This window comes from Pleurodeles waltl, chromosome 6 (genome assembly GCF_031143425.1).
Source record: "Pleurodeles waltl isolate 20211129_DDA chromosome 6, aPleWal1.hap1.20221129, whole genome shotgun sequence".
Classification (NCBI taxonomy): Eukaryota; Metazoa; Chordata; class Amphibia; order Caudata; family Salamandridae; genus Pleurodeles; species Pleurodeles waltl.
The window spans coordinates 580,283,956-580,306,195 of NC_090445.1; the positions used below are offsets into that span (position 1 = coordinate 580,283,956).

The 22,240-nt window shown below is 43.6% G+C and overlaps 1 protein-coding gene across 5 annotated transcripts in view; it reads left to right on the forward strand.

Moving 5' to 3' along the window:
* Window positions 1-21,324, forward strand: part of TEAD3 (TEA domain transcription factor 3) — a 308,072-nt gene extending 286,748 nt beyond the window's left edge. For all 5 annotated transcript variants that reach the window (XM_069238769.1, XM_069238773.1, XM_069238774.1 and 2 more), the window contains exons 11-13: window positions 6,415-6,555; window positions 8,179-8,331; window positions 16,981-21,324. In XM_069238769.1, the coding sequence (XP_069094870.1) occupies window positions 6,415-6,555; window positions 8,179-8,331; window positions 16,981-17,094 (408 nt within the window). In that variant the 3' untranslated portion in view covers window positions 17,095-21,324. The remainder of the gene's footprint in view (window positions 1-6,414; window positions 6,556-8,178; window positions 8,332-16,980) is intronic.
* Window positions 21,325-22,240: the final 916 nt, after the last annotated feature.

The following is a 22,240-nucleotide window of genomic DNA, read 5'->3' on the forward strand; positions in this document are numbered from 1 at the left end:
TTATACTGCTGGCAGGTATCGCAAGAACCCAAATGATTAGTGCAAGAATAGGATATTTAAATTTTAGATCTATAATGTTTTTAGAATAAGTAAAGAGTCTTATGCCAATTATGGCTAATAATCAAGTTTTATGATATTGTAGGGCATATTGGATTCACCTAGGGCCACGTAAAATCAAAAACTCAAGTATAGTTTTTCTTTTTTACAATGTTTTATTTAATGTGATTTTATTGCGTGTGATGGATTGATACTTATTGTGTATTATTGTTATGGCCGGATAGGCTGACAACAATTAAATAAATGGTAAATGGTAAATGGATTTATCCTACTGCAGTTTCCTCGTGCATAGTGGAGTGCTTTGCCCTGCGGTAGGAATGCTCTTGCCTGCAAATCTAGTTAGGCTTGCGTTTCTTACTGTGACCAGGAAGCAGGGAACATTGAGGGGCATAGTGAAACTCTGTGAAACAAAATAGAACGCCTCAGACATAACCATGACGTTAGTAACGTTTATTAACAAAAATAGGTAGCGCTCCATCGCATCATCTGTACTTAAATGTTTATAGGCAATGCTTCATAAGGTAGATATGTCTACATTTCGCTACCTGCAGCTCTATTTATAGTTCCTTTATGGCAAGGGAGCTCCTAACTCCATCCCAACCCGAAGTAGCCCAACGTAGATTCTAAAAAAGCCCCCTCAACTCTCCTCCATACCCTTATGACGGCTAATGGGTCTGGTTTCAGTGTGCATCTCGGGGACAAAGCTACACATTAATATTTATTTTGCATTTTTATAGTGCAAACGTGGCTCCAACAGGGTGGCCGGCCACTTCACAAGAAAGGCATGGTTACTGTGAGATACAGTAGATAGCTTATAGTGAGTGAGGATTAAACAGTAGAATAATTACTGAAATGGGTAAGAAACGTAACATGCATACATCCATACAAACATTTATCTGAGATTTCAGTGACTATTTGTGTTAAAAGGCATGTCAGCTGATTTAGAGAGAGGGTTCAGTTCGGGATACTCCTGTATGTCTGAAGCCTCTATACGAAATTATGGTGGATCTGAGTCAAAACAGGGGGGTGTCCTGATGGTGTTCCAGACCCCCGTTCACTCCCCATGCCAGACTGTTCTAGAGTTCCATTCTTCTTGAAGGTGCAGGTTTCAGGCAGCTCAGAGCCAGCCTGAGATGACCAGTTTCCAAGTGAGCTACGTGGAACCCCAAAGGATAGAGAGAATGCTTGTTGACTTGAAGATGATTCTGGCCTCATCTGAAAGACATTTTAATACGAGCATAATAGGGGATATCTGGTTGTATCATCTGATGCCCCGGGCTAGCCTTGCTGCTGCATGGAGCACTAATTTCAGGTGAATTGTGGGTGGGTCCAGGAGTGATTGCACTTGTCTATCCTTGCTTGAACTAGCAATTGTTTGACTGTTGAGGTCTTCTTCTGAGATATGACTGCATTCATCTCAGGCATTTACGCTGATGTGCGCTTTTGTCTGTGTATTATTCTGGGATAGTACTGTTAGGTTTTGTCAAGCCCAAAGATTTGGCTCTTTAGATGAAGTCTGAATTACAATCCAGTATGTTGAGAGCAATGAGCTAGGTCTGGATGACGGCGGGTGGTGATTTTATCGTGGTGGCTGTGGTAGTGAGAAGGAAATATGTTTTCAGAGGGTTGAGCAGGATATGATGGGTAGTCATCCAGGACTGAATGTTCTGTCGGATCTAGGCATGTGTGTCGGTCTCTTGCGGGGGAAGGATGCCCAATAGGGTTGTATAAAGTATGCATAGAAGTGGAAAGAGATTTCTAGTTTCTCAGGAGAGAGCTCACAGGGTGCACAGCAGAGTTGAAGATTGTGGTGTCGCTTACTGGAGGTGACACGGTTCAGAGCTGGAGCCTGAGAATTTTATTTATTGGAATCCATTCTCTAAGTGCAAGTGAACCCAGGATACAACTGATTCTTTAATGCCCATTCTCCTTTCAAGAGAATGGGCATTAAAGACTCAGTTCTATCCCGTGGGTAGAAAGATTAAACTGCAGCAGGCTTCTTTGCACGTAGATTTAACTCTGTCGCTTCGTTTCGTGCCTCATCTGCCTCTTCATGCTAGACAGGGTGCACCTATAGAAGTATAGCCTACTTGTTATAATTACCACGTGCATGCTTTCAAAAGTGTGTTCCACATAAATCGTTTGATAAATTACATCGCTTTACTTAGCAGTAGGCTAGAAGTGTTGTAAACAAAGAAATATTGTGTACAGTATAGAGGTCTGTTCTATTGCTCAACAAGCTGACACCCGCTTACACTGTGTTATGCGTTATGTATTAGCAATCAAACAGCTATAGGTAACCAGTTGAGGCCGGCTTGTACTATACAAAATAATTACTCCTTGAAGAAGCCAAGAACTGCTGTTCAAGGACATTTTTAGAAAGTTATATTGCTACATCCCCACACACCAAAATGAAATATTGAATTACTAAGTGCACTATAAACGGAGATCGTAAAGCTATCCATTTATACATTCTGGAGAGCTTTATTATGCACCTGCAAGCAATGCATTGTTAGTGCATTCAGCACACATATACCAATGTGTACAATGCAGCCATAGAATGTCTGTGCAAAAATAGTGACTGTTTCCAACAGATCTCAAAGAGCTGTGAGCACATGGCTGGCTAGTAGCTTTCTCCACAAGGGAAGCCAGGATTCCAAACATGATCCCCCGGTCCACGTCCAGCAACTCCCTGTCTGCAGTACGTGGATTGTTACGTCCGCTACTTGCAGCACTTTATTGTTAAACATCAAACTGCATCCCTTTACGTCGGGTCCCCTCTTGGTATCCTGGAGAGACCTGGGGCACGGATGAAGTGTCCCTGCTGTAAACACAGAAGGAGCATGTGTAAGTACACAGCATGCTCCTGAACACTCGAGCCCCGCAACTAGTGCAGTTTAGAGAAAAATATAGCACTATGGCTCGAGTAAAGGTCTGGTCTGTGCCGTTTAGTGTGCCATGAGCAGGGCCCGCCTTGGGCATTGGCGAGCTGGGCCCAGGCCCGTAGCGCTAATATTTCCAGGGGCGAAGCAGAAAGCTGCCTGACTTATCATTGCAAACAGCAGCTCATCCATCCCAACTGGTCTCAATCGGGTACCGTTAAAGACTTTGTAATCAGCCCTTAATGTACCACACCATAACTGTTCACACCCCATCAACCCCGTGCCCTCCTCCCAACTTCCTCAGACCTCCATCAGTTACACTGCAACGGCCCCCTTGCCGCACATGAAACACCAAAGTTTCTTTCTGCGTAGAGCACTATCTTGCTCAATCCCATTTAGGGCTGGCCCTGGCCATGAGTGTGTTGGGACAGACGCAGGTGATGTTACTGTCTCTACAGGTATTTCAGGGGATCCTTCTTGAATGACTGAGGCCAGCCAAGGCCATCCTGATAGGCCATTGTTCCACACAGGAGAACGTGCTGTGATCACTGAAAGAGGAAAAATACTCTCTCATCCAGATGTGCCCTAGTGGCAGTGCATAGACCCCGCAGCACAGCATTGCACAGTCTGCAGCTCCCCTTCTTTGGGCCCCAGGACCAACTTGCTACTCATCGTAAAATGCAAACCCCCACTGATGAGATCACTGGGCCACCTAGAGGTTGGTAGTGTCATGAGCAAAACAAAAGGGACGTTCGAAACCCTTAAAGGTAGTAACGCACTCATGCTAGAATGAATGGGCTGCCAAGACCATCAGTTTGTGGAAATTAGGTCAGAAAACTGACCCTTTGACTTCTTTCTGGAACCTACTCTAGGGTCTACTCCATGTTACCATGCTAGCCTAACGCCAGTTCTCACCCGTTACCCTCAATTCTCACTCCTCTGGCTTCCCATCAGCAGCCAAGGATCCTGGATGCCTCTCATCCCTGGAAGCAGTGGAGACCGCTTCAACCAAGGGAAGAAGCTTCCATATGAGCCTGTGTGAGGTCTTTTCTCTCAGATCGCCAGCCAGTGGTTACTCTGCGGGATCCAGCATGGGTACCGTCGTTGACCATTGGTGCCTCGGTTACTACAGCATACAGATACTCCGGTTCATCCTTTGGCTGTTTGTGTATGCTTGATTCTCCCAAAGCAGCTACACCAATGTCCCCCCGGTGTGCAATACCTGAAATACAGTAACACAAACAAATCACGCACAAGCTCAATGTCCAGTTAGTGCTAGTAGTTATGTAAATTATCTTTTGTTTTACATGCGGAACAGGTGGGGAAGTTTAAAATGAGGAACAGCACAAAAACTGAAGGTGGAAAGCCCCTGAGATCCACCATTTGACCCCAAGACATTTTCGGGTGATGAGTGCTTGTGATTCAAAAAGACTTTTCCTTGAAAACATTTGGAGAACACAGGGTCAGCGAGTGCATTTTACAGCACAACTTTCACATTAATTTGCTAGAACACGGAAGGCTCTGAAAGGATACTCGTGCAATACTCCTGGGCCTTTGTGTTTGCCGAGCAAGACTGCCCTTCCACCGAAGTGTTGCACCTCATCCCTCAAGATAAGCTTGTTAGTATATGGCAACGCGCATAAGCGTGTCAGTTTATGGAAATACACGCCAGCTTGTTGGTTTATGGAAGCACACATTTTGCTATCAAGTGCATGTTATTCCGTGTGAGAAGTAAACTATTTCCCCCAAAAAGATGCTTATCATCCTGACCGATTTTGATTTTTAGGATTTGATCGGTGTCCAAGCATCAGCTTATCATTTTCATAAAGTACTCATGTGTAGCACTGCCACAAATAGATTCTGCCTTGCATGCCTATGTATCTTAATCTTTTGGTATGGATGCCAGTAATTACCACTGTTATGCTGAGGCCAACAGCATACCAAGGGCAAGAATCAGCATGCCATGAATGTACACAGAAGACCAGGCAATTACTACCTTTATTCTAGCGCCAGCATTATACCAGGGGTGGACATCATGCCATGGATGCCTATTATAGGCCAGAAGTTACCAGCATTAGACCAGGCCATTACGTATATACCAAGGCATGGCTGTACACGTGGTACTTACCCATGCCGATAATTACAAACGATACGCAAGGTTCAGCATCTGACCAGGGGGTATTCTCAAACATGGAATGGATTCCCATAATATGCCAAAGGATACCGCTAGTGTGCCAGGGGCAGCATATTGCCAGGGGCAGCATATTGCCATGGGTGGCATTTGTATACCAAGAATTATAACTAGTATGTGAGAGCTGGTGTTCTGTAACATGCTATAGGTGCCCTCATTATGCCGATGATCCCCCGAGAGTGCTTCAGCAGTAAAGTCATCGGTCATATGTGGATTCCCAAAATATGTAATGTAGGAACTATAAGTGATCCAGGATATATCTACCAGGCTGCTCCTTCAAGCATGCCAACATAACTCTGCAGCACTCTTCTTCGGTTTCTTCAACCCATCCCTATATCTCGGAGTCTCATTCAGAATGTTTTTTTAATAGTAAACCAGACAATTAGTAGATGAACACCAGTTTTGGGAACCAAATGTTCAGTTATTTGGCTTTCTAATAGACCCAGTACAGTGACAAGCACTTTATAAAAGACACATTGACATATAACTTATCTACGTTCTAGCAGTCGCAAATGTTTGCACTGAACCTAGAAACTAAATGTAAAGGAGCAGCCGCCCTTTTCTCTGAATGCTGCACGCTTTGTGGCTATAAATCATTCAACATAATGAAACTGAGTAGCAGTGGCAGCCAGCTTGTATTTACAATTGGCCATACAATAAAAATAAAAGTGAAAAAGGCACCTACCTGTACAAGATCTTTTGTCCTCACGTTGTCTCACAGATCTGACGTGCGACATCATAGGAACCAGGAAACTGCACAGGCCAGGCCTGTCCTGACACTGGTTTCATGCTGTTAAACCTGCACCAGGATTGATGGGAATGGGCTCTCTCAGCGCTCACCAGAGCGCTGGAGGCCTGTGCCTTATCTAACCCAACTGTTTAAAGTGCGCGTGTGGTTGGCCGTTGCAATTTGGCCGGCTAAAGGGACATGCGCACTTCAAACACGTGCACCGCTCCCTGCTGCCACGCCCTGTCTTGACACTCAGTTCAGGATGGAGCGTTGAAAAATAAAATGGTACCATTTTTCTGTTATGAGGGGCATTTTGTTGGTGAGGCAACGCTCCTCCGCCCATGTGGAGGGGCTGCCCCTGCTGAGTAGGATCCTCTGGACAGTAATGTTTAAGGGCAAGTAACAATTCCCTCAGCTTCTTCCAGGACAGTCTTTATATATTAATTTGATTGGTATTAAGTTATGTTAAATCTGTCATTCTTCAATGCTTGCAGTGATGGTCTAATGCACATTCATTCTGTCCCTTTGTGTTATCGCTAATGTTATTGATACAGGCGGATTTGAACAGTACGATCCAGGATGGGCCAGCCGCTTTCTATGGCGTCAGCAGCCAGTACAGCAGTGCGGAGAATATGACGGTCACCGTCTCCACCAAGGTCTGCTCATTTGGCAAGCAAGTGGTGGAAAAGGTTGAGGTGAGTGCAAATCCACGTTTACTTGAGCCATGAAGGGCATGCAAGAGGATTGCTGGCCTCGGTGTTGGAATATGGTGGGCACACACACAATTACTTTTTATCTTTTGCTAGTTCATTGACTCAACAGAAATATCAGTTAAAAAATTAATTTTTGAAAGTTCCTTCATTATTTTAAATACATATTTTAAGCAGTTTTTCTTAGAATATCAGTGTATCCTTATTCCACAAGTTAGTCCACACCATAACACTATTCACAAGCCAAAATCATTCTTCAGAGTTTTTGATATATTTAATAACTACAGTGTCAGCCAACGTGTTCTGCAGGAAAGGACCAACCACTTCTTCAGCGCATAGTAAAGTAGGTCTCAGAAAATCATTTCCCTCCATAAGTTGGTGATTGTGTGGGAGGACCGAGCATTGCTGCGTCTTCTGATGGCACTGCTTTATCAGGGCTTGCTAACAAAGTACAAGACTGCACTGTGACCTTATGCTTACAGCATCTCTGCATTTCAGCTTAAAAGAGCTTCATATTAACAACTGATTTAAACTTTTAATTGAACATTTTTTAAACTGAGATTCACAGAGGTGCATTTAAACTTTTAGATAGTTACTGTGAGGAGAAACGATTTTTGAAGGGGGTCATTCTTCGGCTTGGGTTGCTCTTTTTGTTATAGAATCTGAGTTTGGATTGTACGAAGCTTGGCCTCAGCCCATTGATTGCCCAGTGAGCAGTTCAGAGAGATTTGAAGGTTATTCTTCTTGTCACTTGTAACCAGTGTAGTGGTCTATGCAGGGCCAGTGATGCCTATACTCTATGTAAGAACCCTAGGTAGGGTAAAATAAGTCCTAGAACTCTCAATGCTCAGAATGAGGCTCTTGCCACCTTATTGACCTGTGGTTGAAGAGTCTATGATCAAGCAAAGGTTTTTCATTCCAGACTATTTAGTTGGTAGCTGTTATATTTCCTGGGGCCAAGAGGATTTTTACTAAATGCAGAGATGAGTATTTCTGTTTTCCGGGAGTTAAGTTGTGACTTTATGGGGTTTTTCCAGTTTCAAGATGATCTGAGTATTGCCAGCATAGGCGTAGTAAGTGAGATTTAATGAAATCGGGTGGTTGAGAAGGACCACATTGAAAAGTAGAGTATGGTGAAGAGTTTAAGGGATGTGTCAAGACCGTATCCAGTTGAGGGCTGTGCCCTGCATCAGAGTGTAATATAGACTTTGTTATAGTTAATGGTCAGCAGTGTCAGGTGCTGAATACGGATGAATTGGGTCTAGAGAAGCAAAACTTATTGTCAACAGAGAAGTTCATCCCAGACAGTGATTAGTGTTGATCCTGTGCTTTTTCCAGCTCTGGATCTGTTTGCCTGCCTATCAATAATGTGTTTTGTTAACGTTTTGAATATATTTGCTTTATATATGTTCTTAATGAGGTCTAATCCCAGTTGCTATGTGTACATGCCTATTCCTTTTCACTAGCCCCTTGTAGTTTACAAATCCTTGATCTTCCAGTTCCATTTTGTAATGTAATGTCCCCAGGTTTGTCCATTTTATCTTGCTCTAAGAGATTGTCACAATCAACCTCGCTGATTACTTGTGTATGTGGACTGTTATCCTACAGACGGAGTATGCACGGCTAGAGAATGGTCGCTTTGTCTACCGCATTCACCGGTCCCCAATGTGTGAGTACATGATCAACTTCATCCACAAACTGAAGCACCTGCCAGAGAAGTACATGATGAACAGTGTGCTGGAGAACTTCACCATACTGCAGGTAAACTTCCTGACCCTCCCCCGCTCCCTAATAACTCCCACTGCCCTTTGACATGTGCTATGCAACACAAAGCAGGTATTTATGCTGCTACCCAGCGTATCCTTCATCCCAGGGAGCTTCCCCTTATTCATTTCTTTTATTTAGTTTGGAAGCATGTAAGATGTGATATATTACTGTATCATCAAGGAGCCAAGCGGCCTGCTACCTATTTCTCACGCAGGTACCCTACTGTCTTAAACACTGGTGATTTCAAGAAAAGTACAAGACATATTCATACGAGACAGCAGGAAAATTTTGAAAACAGACTGCATTATTCAAAAAATACATCAATATGACAAACGTCACATCGTGCACTTCCCCTTCAATCCCTAATCAACCAGCCTTATTCTAGAATGCACACAGAAGCTGTAGATATGTCAGTTGTGACTAAGCTGTGGTTATGCCAGTTGTGAACGTACATACCATTTTCATTGATTTGCCATGCCACAATGTTGTATCATCACAAAAAGTTTTGCAATCCCCTGTGTTTCCTGTGTGCCTTGACTCCACTATCACTCTGTGATGGTGGACAACACAGTCGGTAGGCCACTAGTCCATCCCGCCCCTGTCCATAACCATGAGGAGTAACATACTCACAAAATCTTTGCTGGTTGGCAGGTCACTACTTGGACAAATTGGGACTGGCCTTGGGGCCCCACGCGCCGCATGTGATTCAAGAGGTTTTACTCCCACAGGGGACAATACCCCAGGGGGCTGGTGGCTTATTGCGAGTGGCCCACAGTAGCTTTCAAGGAGGTTTAAGCCTCATGGCAGGTATGCCTCCATTCTCACCAGGAATCCAACTGGGGTATATCAGATCATTCAAAGAACTGATCTGAAGTGAGGGAGTCGCGCTATGGAAAGAGGCTTGGTTAGGCACCTTGGGGGATCTGTTCCAGGAAAGGACACTGGTCTCTTCTGACCAGCTGAGGGATGACAGAGACCTCCTGGTACGGTAGTTTGTGGCCTTTGGCTGACTGGTGGTGGAACTTGGAAGGCCATGGCACATCTCCAATACGGAACCTGCTCCATACCCACTAAGACAGACAATGCATGCTATAGGGAACAGCTGCTGCCTGATAACATGGCTGACTCAGACCCTTTCACACCTGTCGTAAGAATTAATAGAGTTCCGCAGGGCTTGGGAGGAAGACCTGGGCTAGCAACTACCACAAAAAGAATGGGGCAGGGCCCTTAAAACCCCATAGGGTCTCCTGCAGTGCCCGGTTTCAATACATCCAGCACAGCATGCTGCACGGTGTCTACCTCACCCCAGCGAGGCCCTGCAGGATCTCTCCAGAGTCTGCATCGACTTGCTCACTCCATATGGAGCCCGCGGCCGACATGGCGCAAACATTCTGGAATTGCCCACAGGCTCGGTACCTCTGGTTAGAGGTCACAAATAAGCTTGGTGCAGTAACGAGCTGCAGTGACCTCTATAACATGGCAAGCAGCATATTAAGGCTATATAAGTGCAGGCACGTGGGGAGCGCAACAAACCGCTTAATTGAATTAGTGATGTTGATGGTTTGCAGACTGATTGCAATGCACTGGAAGGCTGGAGTACTACCCGGGGTGGGACAGTGGCACGCGCAACACTTAAGTGGGGCAGAGCTGAGGCTCTGGCGAGAGGAAGTGCATGGGCTAAGAAAGAAACCCATGGTGGCAGACTGGGATGGTATCATGGACTCCTTCAGATACCCCTAGTAGACCCGGACAAACAGGACTGAGGTATTAGTTTGGCGATACGCTGCCCCCATTTTTCAGGAAGACTATACTCCACATTCGTCTTGGTGCATAGGAGTGTTGGGAGAGCAGAGAAGCTAAAGTTCTGGTGCTTGCATACTCTGAGTTATATGATCGATTTTATACCAGGGTTGGGGTTGCAAATGGCCTTCATATTATGGTACTGCTGGGGAGGCTCCAGTTCCTTTTGCAGTTCATTGTATGACTGCTGCTGATATGGTTTGTCGTTTGATTGCGTTCTGTGTTTCTAAAAGTACAGAACCTGTCTTTCCTCATCCGATGAAGATTGCACGACATACCTATACAGGTAGCAGTGGGATTACTGCTTGCATTGCTATGTTATTCCGGCTGGCCTGTGCTGGCCTACATATTGTGTTATGTCAAAAACCCCAAAAAGATTGTTAAATAAAATAAAAAACATACTCACAAAATCTGCAGTTCTTTGACTTCTGCACAACCAAGTCACCAGGTACTCACCTCTTCCACCGACATTCAGCTTCAAGGATATGCTGACACTTCCAAGATTGAACCATAATTGCTATCCAGGTTGTTGGGCCTCTTAAATCTCAAGTAAAATGCCTGGTTGATGGTTCAAATCACGGTCCTCTTGGAAACCTGAGCCTAAACAGGCAGACTTTTCACGAGGGGCCATGTAGCGTAGTGGCTACAGCTGCTGCCCCTGCAACATAGGACACTCAGTTTCAATACAGCCTTCACTCAACAGTCTGCTTATCCATGTAAATCACAGTCTGATAAAACAAATAAGATTGTAATGTACTCTCTGGCAAATGTGAAGTGCTCTTTTTTCTTGGACAAGGTTCAGTCTATATACTGCCAAAAATGTAGATGCTTGGTACTTGGCAGGGCTGGCCATCAATATTAAAGCATGAATCTTTATGTGAGAAAATTACACACATCTAGAGGCTAAATTACACAGTGCAAGTCAAAAGCCACAGAGGCCTCTCTGCCCGAGCACATAGTTGACACTGAACATCAAGGAGGCTTGGTGTAATGAAGTGGTATGAGGAATCAAAGTATTTACCTATGATGATAATACAACCTGGTCAAACAGGGAAGCTGGGACTGATTGCAGAGCCGTCAGCTTCATGCTGTGGAAGCCAGCCACTAGACGGGTAGCTCCCTTCAACTTCAACACCAACATCTTGTACTTACTCTCCAAAGGATCATACTAGAACGTAGGCACCAGGCACAATCCAGGTCTTATTTGTGGGTAGTTCCACATAGAGCAAACCTCGCCCAGCACATACCACTCATAGCGTCTTCCCCACCAATAACTACTCCAGATATGGAGCTATATATTACACGCCTTTTTTCATCTTCATGTAACCACAAACTCAACATTCTAAACCTGCATTCACTTCACCATGGTCCAACTCTTAGGTGGGCCGTTGTCAGATTTTAAGATCGCTGGAATACCCTGTTTCGCAAAGATGCCGTCCAATCTCTGTTACTCTCTCTTAAGGAATAAATGAGACATCTTCGAACAATGGAAAACAAGTGTATTCTTCAACACTCACCATCAGGTGATGTCCATGGTCAAGAGGAGAGAGTCAACAGCAGTTCTTTCCCATGCATGCTTTGGCAACTCTGGCATGCTTACGGGGTGTTGAGTGGTTTTCGATGACAGACAGTTGCATAGATGACAGGCCTTCAACTGTCTCAACTTTTTCATTGAGATAAGGAAACCAAACTCCGTCTTAGAGAGCTTGCTTTGTACCAACTATTCCACAATGTCCTTCATGAGCCACTTCAATTATCGGTTGTCACAGACTCTCCAGAAAACCTATTCTCAAACCTCTCTGGATAATGCCTTCTTGAGTTATGGACATTCTTAAAATTGTAGTATTCGCTGTCACTGACAAGAGGTTGAGTGTGCTGGTTCCAAGAATGGTGTGTAATACTGTCTTTCAGTTTTAACATGTTACTATCTTGACTCAATGCAGTGATAATTTGCTCCTACGATATGGAAGCTGGTGTGTTTGATTTCACAGTGAAGTTTATGTAGGCTTCAGTTGCCTTGAAGGGGTACACTGACACTGTATAGGCACTCTGGAGGGTTTTGCAGGGTTTTGCTCTTTCCCTGGATAATGCACAATTTTATAGTTGTACTCTTGTAATCATAGACCCCAACGTTCAATGCGAGGCGGCATCTTGGCTTTTGGATCACAAAAGATGGTCAATAATGTTTGATGATCTGTCACAAGCATAAAAGGCTTTCCATATAAGAACATGTGGAAATGTTCACAAGCCCACACCATTTCTAGACTTTCTTTTTCCATCTGTGGATGAGCATGTTCAGTTTGGTACAAACATTTGCTGCATTTGCCACAATATGTGTTCGAGCATTTGGGTGTCCGCTGTGCAGACGCTGTGTTAGACCTAACAGACTGGACTAACATCGACAACAACTTCTGTGTGGAGCTTTGGATCAAAATATGCCATCTCAGTAGCATTTTTGATAGCTTGTTTGATTCTCTTAAAGCTTTGCTCGCATCCAGGTGACCAATGAAATGAAACATTCTTTTTAGTCAAGTCTCTCAATGGAGCACTCACAGTGAGAACGTCTTGTATGTATCTGGAGCAGTAACCGGCTAGGCCAAGTACTGAACATAACATGAAAAAATCTTGTGGGGGACTTGCAGCTGACAACCCTTGCACTTTAGCTGGGATCAGGTGTCATACCACCATCAGAAAAGATATGGCCAAAGAAGAGTTAAACCTGAGTCAACCAGTAAACGGCACACTTGCTTGAGAGCTTTATCGTACTCCTTCTGTGTAGCTCAGAAGACTAAAATGTCATCACAGTAGTTAAAAGCATTCATGACTGGCTGTATGATATTGTTGAGTGACATCTTGAAAATTCTCTGCAGCTGATGACACACCAAAACATAATCAACCAACATTTGTAGAAAAGGTTGTAATGTACCTGAGATTCTCCTCGAGTTTCAACTGATGATATCCTTTATTTATCCTTGTTCACATGATGCATATCCACACAGATGCATACAGCTCCTTCACTGTCATTTTTGAGTACTACCACTATGGGAGAAACACATGGTGTTGGACCAGTAAAACGCTCCATAATATGTTTAAGTGATGACTCGAGTTCCTTTTCAACAGCTTCTTGTAAATGAAATGCAATTCTTCTGTCTTTGTGCAAAAGGGTGGACATTTTCATTAATATGCAATTGTACTTTCATGGTCTTACGTTTTCCTAACCCATGAAATAAAGAAAGGAACTGACTTACTATTTCGTGATGAGCATTCATATTGTAGTTCACTGAGATCAGTCCCATATTAGCAGCTGTGCTGAAACTGAGTAATCAGGCACTTGACACTACACCTTGAGGCACATGAATGGGCGCTTCACCTTTGTTGTCTTGTGTTTCATTGTCGCTACGATTAACTTTGACTTTTCTGCGGCGTCGATGCAGCCCATGTATACACCTTGATGGCATAAGTCGTGGCAATGGAGATAGTTCATTATATTTCTCCTCAGGCGTAACATTTATCAACTTACCACTGTTGCTAATGAAAGGTATTGAACAATTGTTTACTTTCAGTGTAATCTTTGGACAATGTTTGAATGACTTTGGTGCTTTTTTATGTTGATTTTTCTTTGACTGGTATTTTTCTACACATGCAGCCAGTCCAACATGCACACATTTGTCTGAGGTAAACATCAACACTGCACAATCACCTTTTTCACTTTCACTTGATATTGATACTGGAGAACCTTTTGACGATGATTTAGATGATGAAAGACTTTATTTGGTTTGATTTGTCTCAGCTGGTTTTGTCGCTTGGCCTGTTGGGTAGGCTTCTGGAACATTCGGACAGCCATTTTGTCTTCTAGCTGAGACATTTTAACATTTTCCTTTGCCCTGCAACCCATTACAAAACGGTTCTCCTTCCCACAGCCTTTTCATGTCTGTCCAATGGCAGGACATTTACCTTAGTGTGGAAATGACAATCCACACCTGAAACACAGTGTCTTTTTCCTTGGAGACATCACTTTGTCATTTAGCATTATACTTATGCTTGCTTTTCATGTTCACGAATGGCTCACTTTGGGCACTTCCAGTCTCCATGTCAGCAGCTTGTCGATTGGCACGCTCTTCAGCTCTGGCAGCCACTAGAACTCACTCCAGAATAAGAGTTCCTCTCATTATTCCTTGTCTGAATGAATCTGTCAATAACTTGGAGATGTATTGCTTACTCATAATTAAATTCATTGACCTATAGTGTTTGAGCGTATCCAGTCTCAACAAATTTGTCTATGATTTCACCAACTGTCTTTCTTGACTGAAAATGTACCTTTCAAAGTCTACATTCAGTATTGTATTGAACTTGAGATTTAAGGCTTCTTTAATTTGGCAGTAACTTCAGTTTGCTGCATTTTCTTTATGACTTATTTTACACCTTCTCCAGCAAGTGTCTTGAGGTATTTGATAATCTTCTTGTTATCTTTTTCTTCTAGTGCATCAATGAAATCATCAAATACCTCTATCCAAGCAGTCTATCTGTTACCAATATTCTGTTTTTTAGCTGTTTGAATGGTGATTTCAGGAAGACTGCAGCAACTGTTTATAGCAGTGGTTCCCAACCTGTGGGCCGGGGAACCCTGGGGGTCCGCGAAGCCTCCTCAGGGGTCCGCGGCTGCTTAAAAAATTTAATAATATTAGGTCCCAGCTATCAGTAATGACTCCTTGGGGGTCCCCGTGTTCCAATAATGATTCAGTGGGGGTCCCCGGGCTCCAGTATTGATAAAATGGGGGTCCACAGAAGTCAAAAGGTTGGGAACCACTGTTTTATAGGATAGGCTGACACTGAAAATGGAGTTCTCTCTGATACTGTCTGCTTTCCACTAGGACTCACTTCTACCGTGCCACCTTGAAGGCCCTGTTCCATGCTGGGTGCATTATCAGTTTGCTTGGATTGCTGCAAACTCTCTCGGAGGGGGGGCAATGTCTATCTTCGGGTTACTTATCCCCTATCTCATCACCAGTTGTAATGTCTTCCCCAGCTGGGGTACCCACCAGTACAGAACTGTGTATTACATATCTTTATTTCTTTGTGTATACCTGCAAACCTCACCATGTTTCAACACTTATGTCACAGTTCTACGGAGTCCTTCAGGAGTCAAGAGGCTTCTGTCATTTCAAATTCACATGACACTACAACACCATTTGGCACACAAATCACCTACCTAAGTACAGCACCCACTGTTCAGCAAATGGGTGGTCAAATATGATAGGCACAAAGCACCATGGGCACAAATGAGAATGCAGCCATAAACTCTGTAAACATTGGACAAACATGTGGCCAAAGAGACCATGACACCAGCAGTCTCCCCCTCCACCACTCCCACCCCCCCCCACATGTCACAGCATTATCACAGAAGGAGCGATTTTATGCAGTCTTTTCAACATGAGTAAAAAGACACCAATCATACTCCTCGAGAAAGCAATGCCTGCATCTGGACCACCAGACCTCTTCCTGATCGCCACAGCCATGCCTCAAAGACTAATGTGCCCCTGCTATGAAATTTCACAATGTCACTTGCTAATAAGCCTTATAACATTCTTGAGCTAGGATTCCACCCACTTCCTCTAGCCCCAGTGACAACCAAATGCTCAACATCCTGGCCCACACAATACAGGCACATGGCATACCTACCAGCCAGGCAAACCTACAGCCTCACAACAAACCTCTTCGTTTTTTCACTTCTACAATTTGTCATTTTCTCGCAAGACACAAAATCGAGAAGAAACATGTCAGCGCAGTTTGCCTGTGATCCATAGTGGCCCAATCTGTGTGTAGCCTGTACCAAGAAGTCAGCTGTATCCTGTAGCAAAACATTGTACCTGAAAGTAGGGACAATCAAAATACTCATAGCACATAAAGATGGTGGATCCCAAAAGTGGACCCACTTTGGGTGCATCAAAGCAATGCCTTTATATCATACCCTAACCTATGTTGTGTGAGACTGTACAAGAAAAGGCTTGCATCTGTTGCTTTTCTTGCAATCTTTGAAACCGGAGGGCCAGTTTTGCTGTCCATGGTGCAGGCAGCATTCCAGCATGGGACTCCTATCATCACCTAGACCTGGGCCATCAGCCCAGGCTCTGCTGTTACAGATGTGAACTCCTAAGAGACATAATGTAAGGCATAGCTCTATTGTCTGATGAATGTGGTGGGTCTCTGTCAGAGGGGCAAATCCGAGGTCCTCTGGGTGCAGTGAATGTCCTGATTGTGAGAGGCGCTGGGTGCCCCCTTGAGTACCCCATCGGGAAAGACCCCCAGCTGCACTCACAAGCCCTAGTCAGCGCAGACTTGTTTTTTGTTTAGTATCATGGTGGCATAATTGTTTACAGTATAAAATCATGTTACAAAGAAGAATTTTGTTAGTTACCTTCTATTCCAGGAGTGTTGCAGTAGTTTCAAGGCATTTCCTACAGTGTCATATTAGTGATATTTACTGGTTTACATAGACTCCGAAGCTTGGTTTACTCACGATACTAGGTCACTCGATGTGTCACACATTTGGCAATGGAATGTCACTCATACGTGACTGAAGTCCTGGAAATGTCACACACATGCAGTCTGAAACCGTAGCCGCTATGAGGTCATGAATTACTACAGGTGAGCATTTTAACTGTGGTCTAGACATGCCATTCCCAAAACATATATACGTGCCACCCACTTCCTGTGGAAAGAAAAAAGATATGAGGGGAGTGAAAAGTTGAGAACAGATTGGGATGGATACTAATTGGGAAGATAGATTGCTCTTGTCTGTCTTTCTTTGTCACACTCACTCTGTTCATCCTCTGCCTCGCACAGGTTGTTACTAACAGAGACACACAGGAAACCCTCCTGTGCATCGCTTTCGTCTTTGAGGTATCCACCAGTGAGCATGGCGCCCAGCACCACGTCTACAAGCTGGTCAAGGACTAGAAGATCCTAGGAGGAGCTTCCGCATGCAGACGACACCAGAAACAGAAAAGCTGGATTTTTTAACGATTGGAATGCCAAAAAACTCTTGCATCCTCACACGTGCCTTCGACGTAGTGCTGCACATGTCTTCTACGTGGGGTTAATTTTTTATTGAAAAAAAAAACACAGGAAAAAAAGGAAATTTAAAGACACTTGTGAATGTTAGGAATTTTTTTGAGGATTGAGGGAAGTTGCACTGATGCCACCTGACTGTGCCCTTGCACTCCTGGCCGCAGTGTGCAGCCTATCTCAGTGACTGGGAAAGGAAGATACTCCTGTGGTGGTGCTAATGCCAACGATAAGAAAGAGCATTAGCCATGTAATCTGATTCAGGAGCATTTCTCCCTTGTATTATATAAGCCAGAGGCGTGGGAAGCCATGAGCCTACAGTACTGTGAGTGAGAGTGCATAGAGAGACGCCCAAGGATGTCTAGGTAGTGCTGATGAATTTCACTGTCTGTGAGTGAATGGAGCCTATGGAGGTCAAATAATTGAGTGAGATGTGCAGCAGCATTATCGTAGGCCATCGGCAGTCCCTTGGTTGTACTGCTTGAGCAACAGAGATCTGATATACAGCAGGCGTGTCCTAGGCCAAAAAGCATTTGTTCAATCGGAGGGCACAGAGGATGATAGCCAGCAAGATTTTGACAGGCCCAAACCGCAAGGTTGTGTTAGTCTGAAGGGCGTAACCTGATAAATATTAGTTCTGATAGGCCAGAGAATGAATCTTCATATATAGTAGGTTTGTGATGGACCAGAACTTATGGTTAAAATATACAAGAGGATTATGGTATGCTGGAGCCTAGCTGATGTGAATAGAGCAGGGTTGTGTTACACCCCAGCAAGAGAATGTGATGTACAGCAGGATTGTGATATGTAGGCGAATTGTATGTGATGATATAGTATGACAAGCCAAAGCTTGGTGGTGTCATAAACTACACAATTGAGTTACACCCAATCCTGGATTATTATGCACTGCAAGAGTGTGATGGGCGGAGCCTGGATTGCGATACACAGAAGGGGTGCAATAAATTGGATCCTGAATTTTGATATACAGCAGAATTTAGATAATCTACAGCTGAAGATGAATGTTACCGAACAAAAATGTAAACTAGAGCTTAGAACGCAATAAACAGGGGGGGCTGAGATAAAATACACCAGGAGTGTACCTTTAAGGGCAACTATCAAAGGCATGGCTTAAGAGCATACAGTATGCTGTATGTAGGGTTCTTGGCAAGTTCACACAGGCATTTTTTAGGCATGTGTGTACTTTTGTTGGTTTTGTAGTTGTCACATCAGTCTTCAGGTTACAGTTGGTCTAGCAGTTGTTGCACAGTGATGTTGGGCTTCTAGTTGTCGAGAAATGGTGTAGCATCACAGTATTAGTTTGCACTAGTTGTGTGGGATCACACTTATTTTGGCCGTTAAGTCGCTGGGCCTGTGTTCACCCTAGTGTTGTCCTGATTCTTGTGTAGAAGTGTAGTTGTGTTGAGTATTTAGTAGTCACATCATGTTGATTCATGGGTGAGAGTGTATCTGAGTTGAATGGTCAAATCAGGGATCATACTGGTTTTTGGTTATCAATTTTTGGGATAGAGTGAGGCATGTGTTGATCTTCTTGTTGCCTAGCTTGGGTTTCAAGTTATAGTCGGTGGTAGTTTTTGATCAGTAGTGAGGAAGAGGATGGTATCGGTCTTGTTGGATCAGAGATCATATTGGTGTTGGTCTGGCAGGTTTTTCTCAGGAATGATGCTCATGTATGTCTTATGGGGTTTTTGGTAAGTAATCATGTAGGTTCAGAGCTGATCTGTCAGTTACGCAGCTGGAATGTACTTGGTTTGGCTTTACAGCTGGTGTGCCAGGAGGCATGTTGATGTTAGTCTGGCAGCTGTTTAGCGGAACTTCCTTGAGTTTTTCAAGTTAGTGGCAACTTCAGTGTTGCAACAGCAGGTGAGAAGTGAAGCCTATATTGGTCTTGTAGTTGTGTGGTGAGAGGTCACTTTGTTGTTTTATTTATCATGCAATGATTATGAGGATTGTCTCTTATCGCACACCTCTGAAGTACGAGTGTCTGTTCCTTGCATGATTCTCAGGTTACACGTCTTCTTTGAGTACAGGTGAAGCGCCCAGAGCATATCTCAAGTATCCACCTAAGTAATCACATAGAACCCACGGTGCAGGTGACAGCACCACGTATGTGTGCTGTCCGAGTAACAATGTCAAACTGCACTTATTTTTCGAGTAGGACAGTCTGTTCTTCCCGCATGTACAATGAGAACCCACTTATCCAAATGCTTTCGGGGCTACTTCATGCAGAGAGGCTCTTAGGTGCTTAAGGCCATCCAAGTGGCTGTGCCAGGCACAAATAATCGGGTCACACGTGTCTGCTTTGTGAAGATTTCATCTGGATGTCTGCCTACAATACGCTCGAGTATTAGCACTAAAGACGTTGCTATATGCACACAGATCAGTTCACAAGTGCTTCTATTGTGAACACAGAACTTGGTCATGTGCTTGGTGTCATATTTCCCTGTTATGTTTCTGTGTTACTTGCACACTACACCACTTTGTGTTCATATGCACAAAGTAAGATCACTGGTGCCTGCTTGATGTGTACAAATGCTAAGGTGATAAATGTTTCTTTTAGGTGCACCGGTCAAAAAGTCCTTAACTGGACATGTATGCTCCATACACACCTAGAGATTAGTGCATTCCTTGGAAGAGATTATAGACCAAGCTGTGAGGCGGCTGTCATTAACAATACCGTGGCCATGCAAACTGCTCACCTACACAACACTGAGTGAAGCACAGACTCTCCCAACACCTGGACGAGGGGACTACTAGCTTAGTAAAACTTAATTCAGCATTTCTGTGCTGGTACCATTGACGTACAATAGGGCCCAATTACACAAGTCCTTCTGTGGTAAGGTTGAATATATTCAGTTATATTTTCATTTTTCCTTTAAAAAAGATTGCACGCACAGTGAAACGTTTGGAAAGGGCCCGCGCAGGAGCAGACTAAACCACTGTGCAACGATGCCTTCTGTAGAAGGATACAGATTACACACGCTGGCCATCCACACAATAATAAAGAAACCATCCCGGGATTCCAAACGGAAAAATCCCTTTTGTCCTCTCATTCAATGGCTTTGGAGTCATGGTATGTCAATTATAAATCTCAGCTACTGGGACATCCGTAATCAAAGTGACCCTTAATGGTCCCCATATACGAGCTTTCCCATAGACTGAATTGGTGCAACATATTCCTCAGCCCATGAGATTTGCCAGGACTTAAAAATATATGTTGTATAGTTATGACCAGGATAGCCTACTCATCAGTAGAATATTTGCTGCACTAACAACATCTCCCAAAACTTGAGTCACCCCAGGCTACTATACATTGACCCAGCTTCTCTATGATGCACCCTCTGAGATCATCTGAGAAGAAAAAGCATCATGCGAAATATATTATACTTCTTGCCATTAAAGACAACTAATGAAACATCCGTACAATTCTGAAATGTTCCATACCAGGGCCCCACCCACCAAAAACATTCTCTGGCAATTAATTACAAAGGGAAGCCAATGAACCTCTGCAATACCCTTTGCATGCCATGAGGTATCCAGGGGTCTCTTGTCTTTCAAAAGAAATCAAAGCCAACAAGGCATCTGTAAAATCCTGTGACGTACCTTGTGAATACCCCATTATGGAAGGCCTGAGATGCTTTCCTGTATAGTCTAATAAAAGCCAATTAGGAATCTGTAAGACTGCCCACGCCTTAAACACCCTGGGACTCACAAGGGTTTCCCCAAAGAGCTTCGTAGAAGAACACCACAGCAGTAATGAGACGTCTTGCATCTCCAGAACACTAATCCTTGCAGAGTGGTATATTTTTTGGCGTACACAAATCAGGATGTGTCTTGCATATCTTCCTTCAATAAATCTCAGTTCTTTTTCTATTTTGGAGGCCAAAGGATGCTGGTCGCCATCTTTAGAACTGTGTTGGTTCGAATTAGAAAACATATCTCTTTTTATATGTATTATATATTTTTGTGTCTCCTTTTTTTAATTGGCTGTTATGGTTTTTTTTCATTATATTTGTTGTGTTTACCATTATCTGTTAAACGTAAGGCAAGAAGGGGAAACGGAGGATGTGCATCAGCATAAAATGCATTAAAAGGATTTCTTGACCAGTTGTGTAAAATGTCTTGATTTTGGTTAACTATGTTACTAGATTTAAAGAAAATATTAATTTTGTCAATTGGGTAAACGTCACTGCCCCTTCAGCGACACTGTCATTGTGTGCTTCTAGAAATTTTAAAGATTCACCTAGGCCACCTCTTTATACCAACCAAATAAGTAGACACAAGTATGCTCTTTCCAGCTTTCTGCAAGCAACATTGACATTGCTTGGTCTCATCGCTACCTGTTTGTATACTCTCATATTTTGGAAACATTCAGGAACCTTTATCATGGGGCTCTTATGTCCCATTTGTTCTGTTTTGCAGGTCCTATCACAATTGCAGATGGCCAGCTGAAATTCTGAATCTTCTCACTTATTTTACACATACTCACTTTGACAAGTGTGCTGAGAAATCCCTTGTTTCTCTGGGCCACTGCTTTTGTAATGAAAGACAATTTTTACCCCTAATGGACACCCATTAGATAATAGACGCCAAGCTGCAAACCCATTGTCACAGATAAATAACTTTCTTGACACCAACCTGCAAACCAACTATAGAGGTAACTTCTAGAGTGCTCGTCCTAACTCACCTCAAGTATTATTTGACCTTTTTGTCTGGTGTTGTGCTGAAAGTGCGACCAATATCAAGGCCATTAGTAGATGTCCTTTGATTTGTCAGCCAGAAAGCTGCACTTACTGAGAATATTTGCAGACCGATTAGTGATGCAAAACACTTGCTCCTCCTCGCAAAGATGTCCCCCAGGATTATACCAATAATAGCAGACCTAGTGTGGCCCTCATAAACGACAGCCCTGAATAAAAAGGTTAGCACGGAGCTATAGACAAAGAAAAACAGTAGCCTCAAACCTACAAATGTTAGAAAATGAATGATATGGTGAAACACTTAGGTGGACATTTAAACC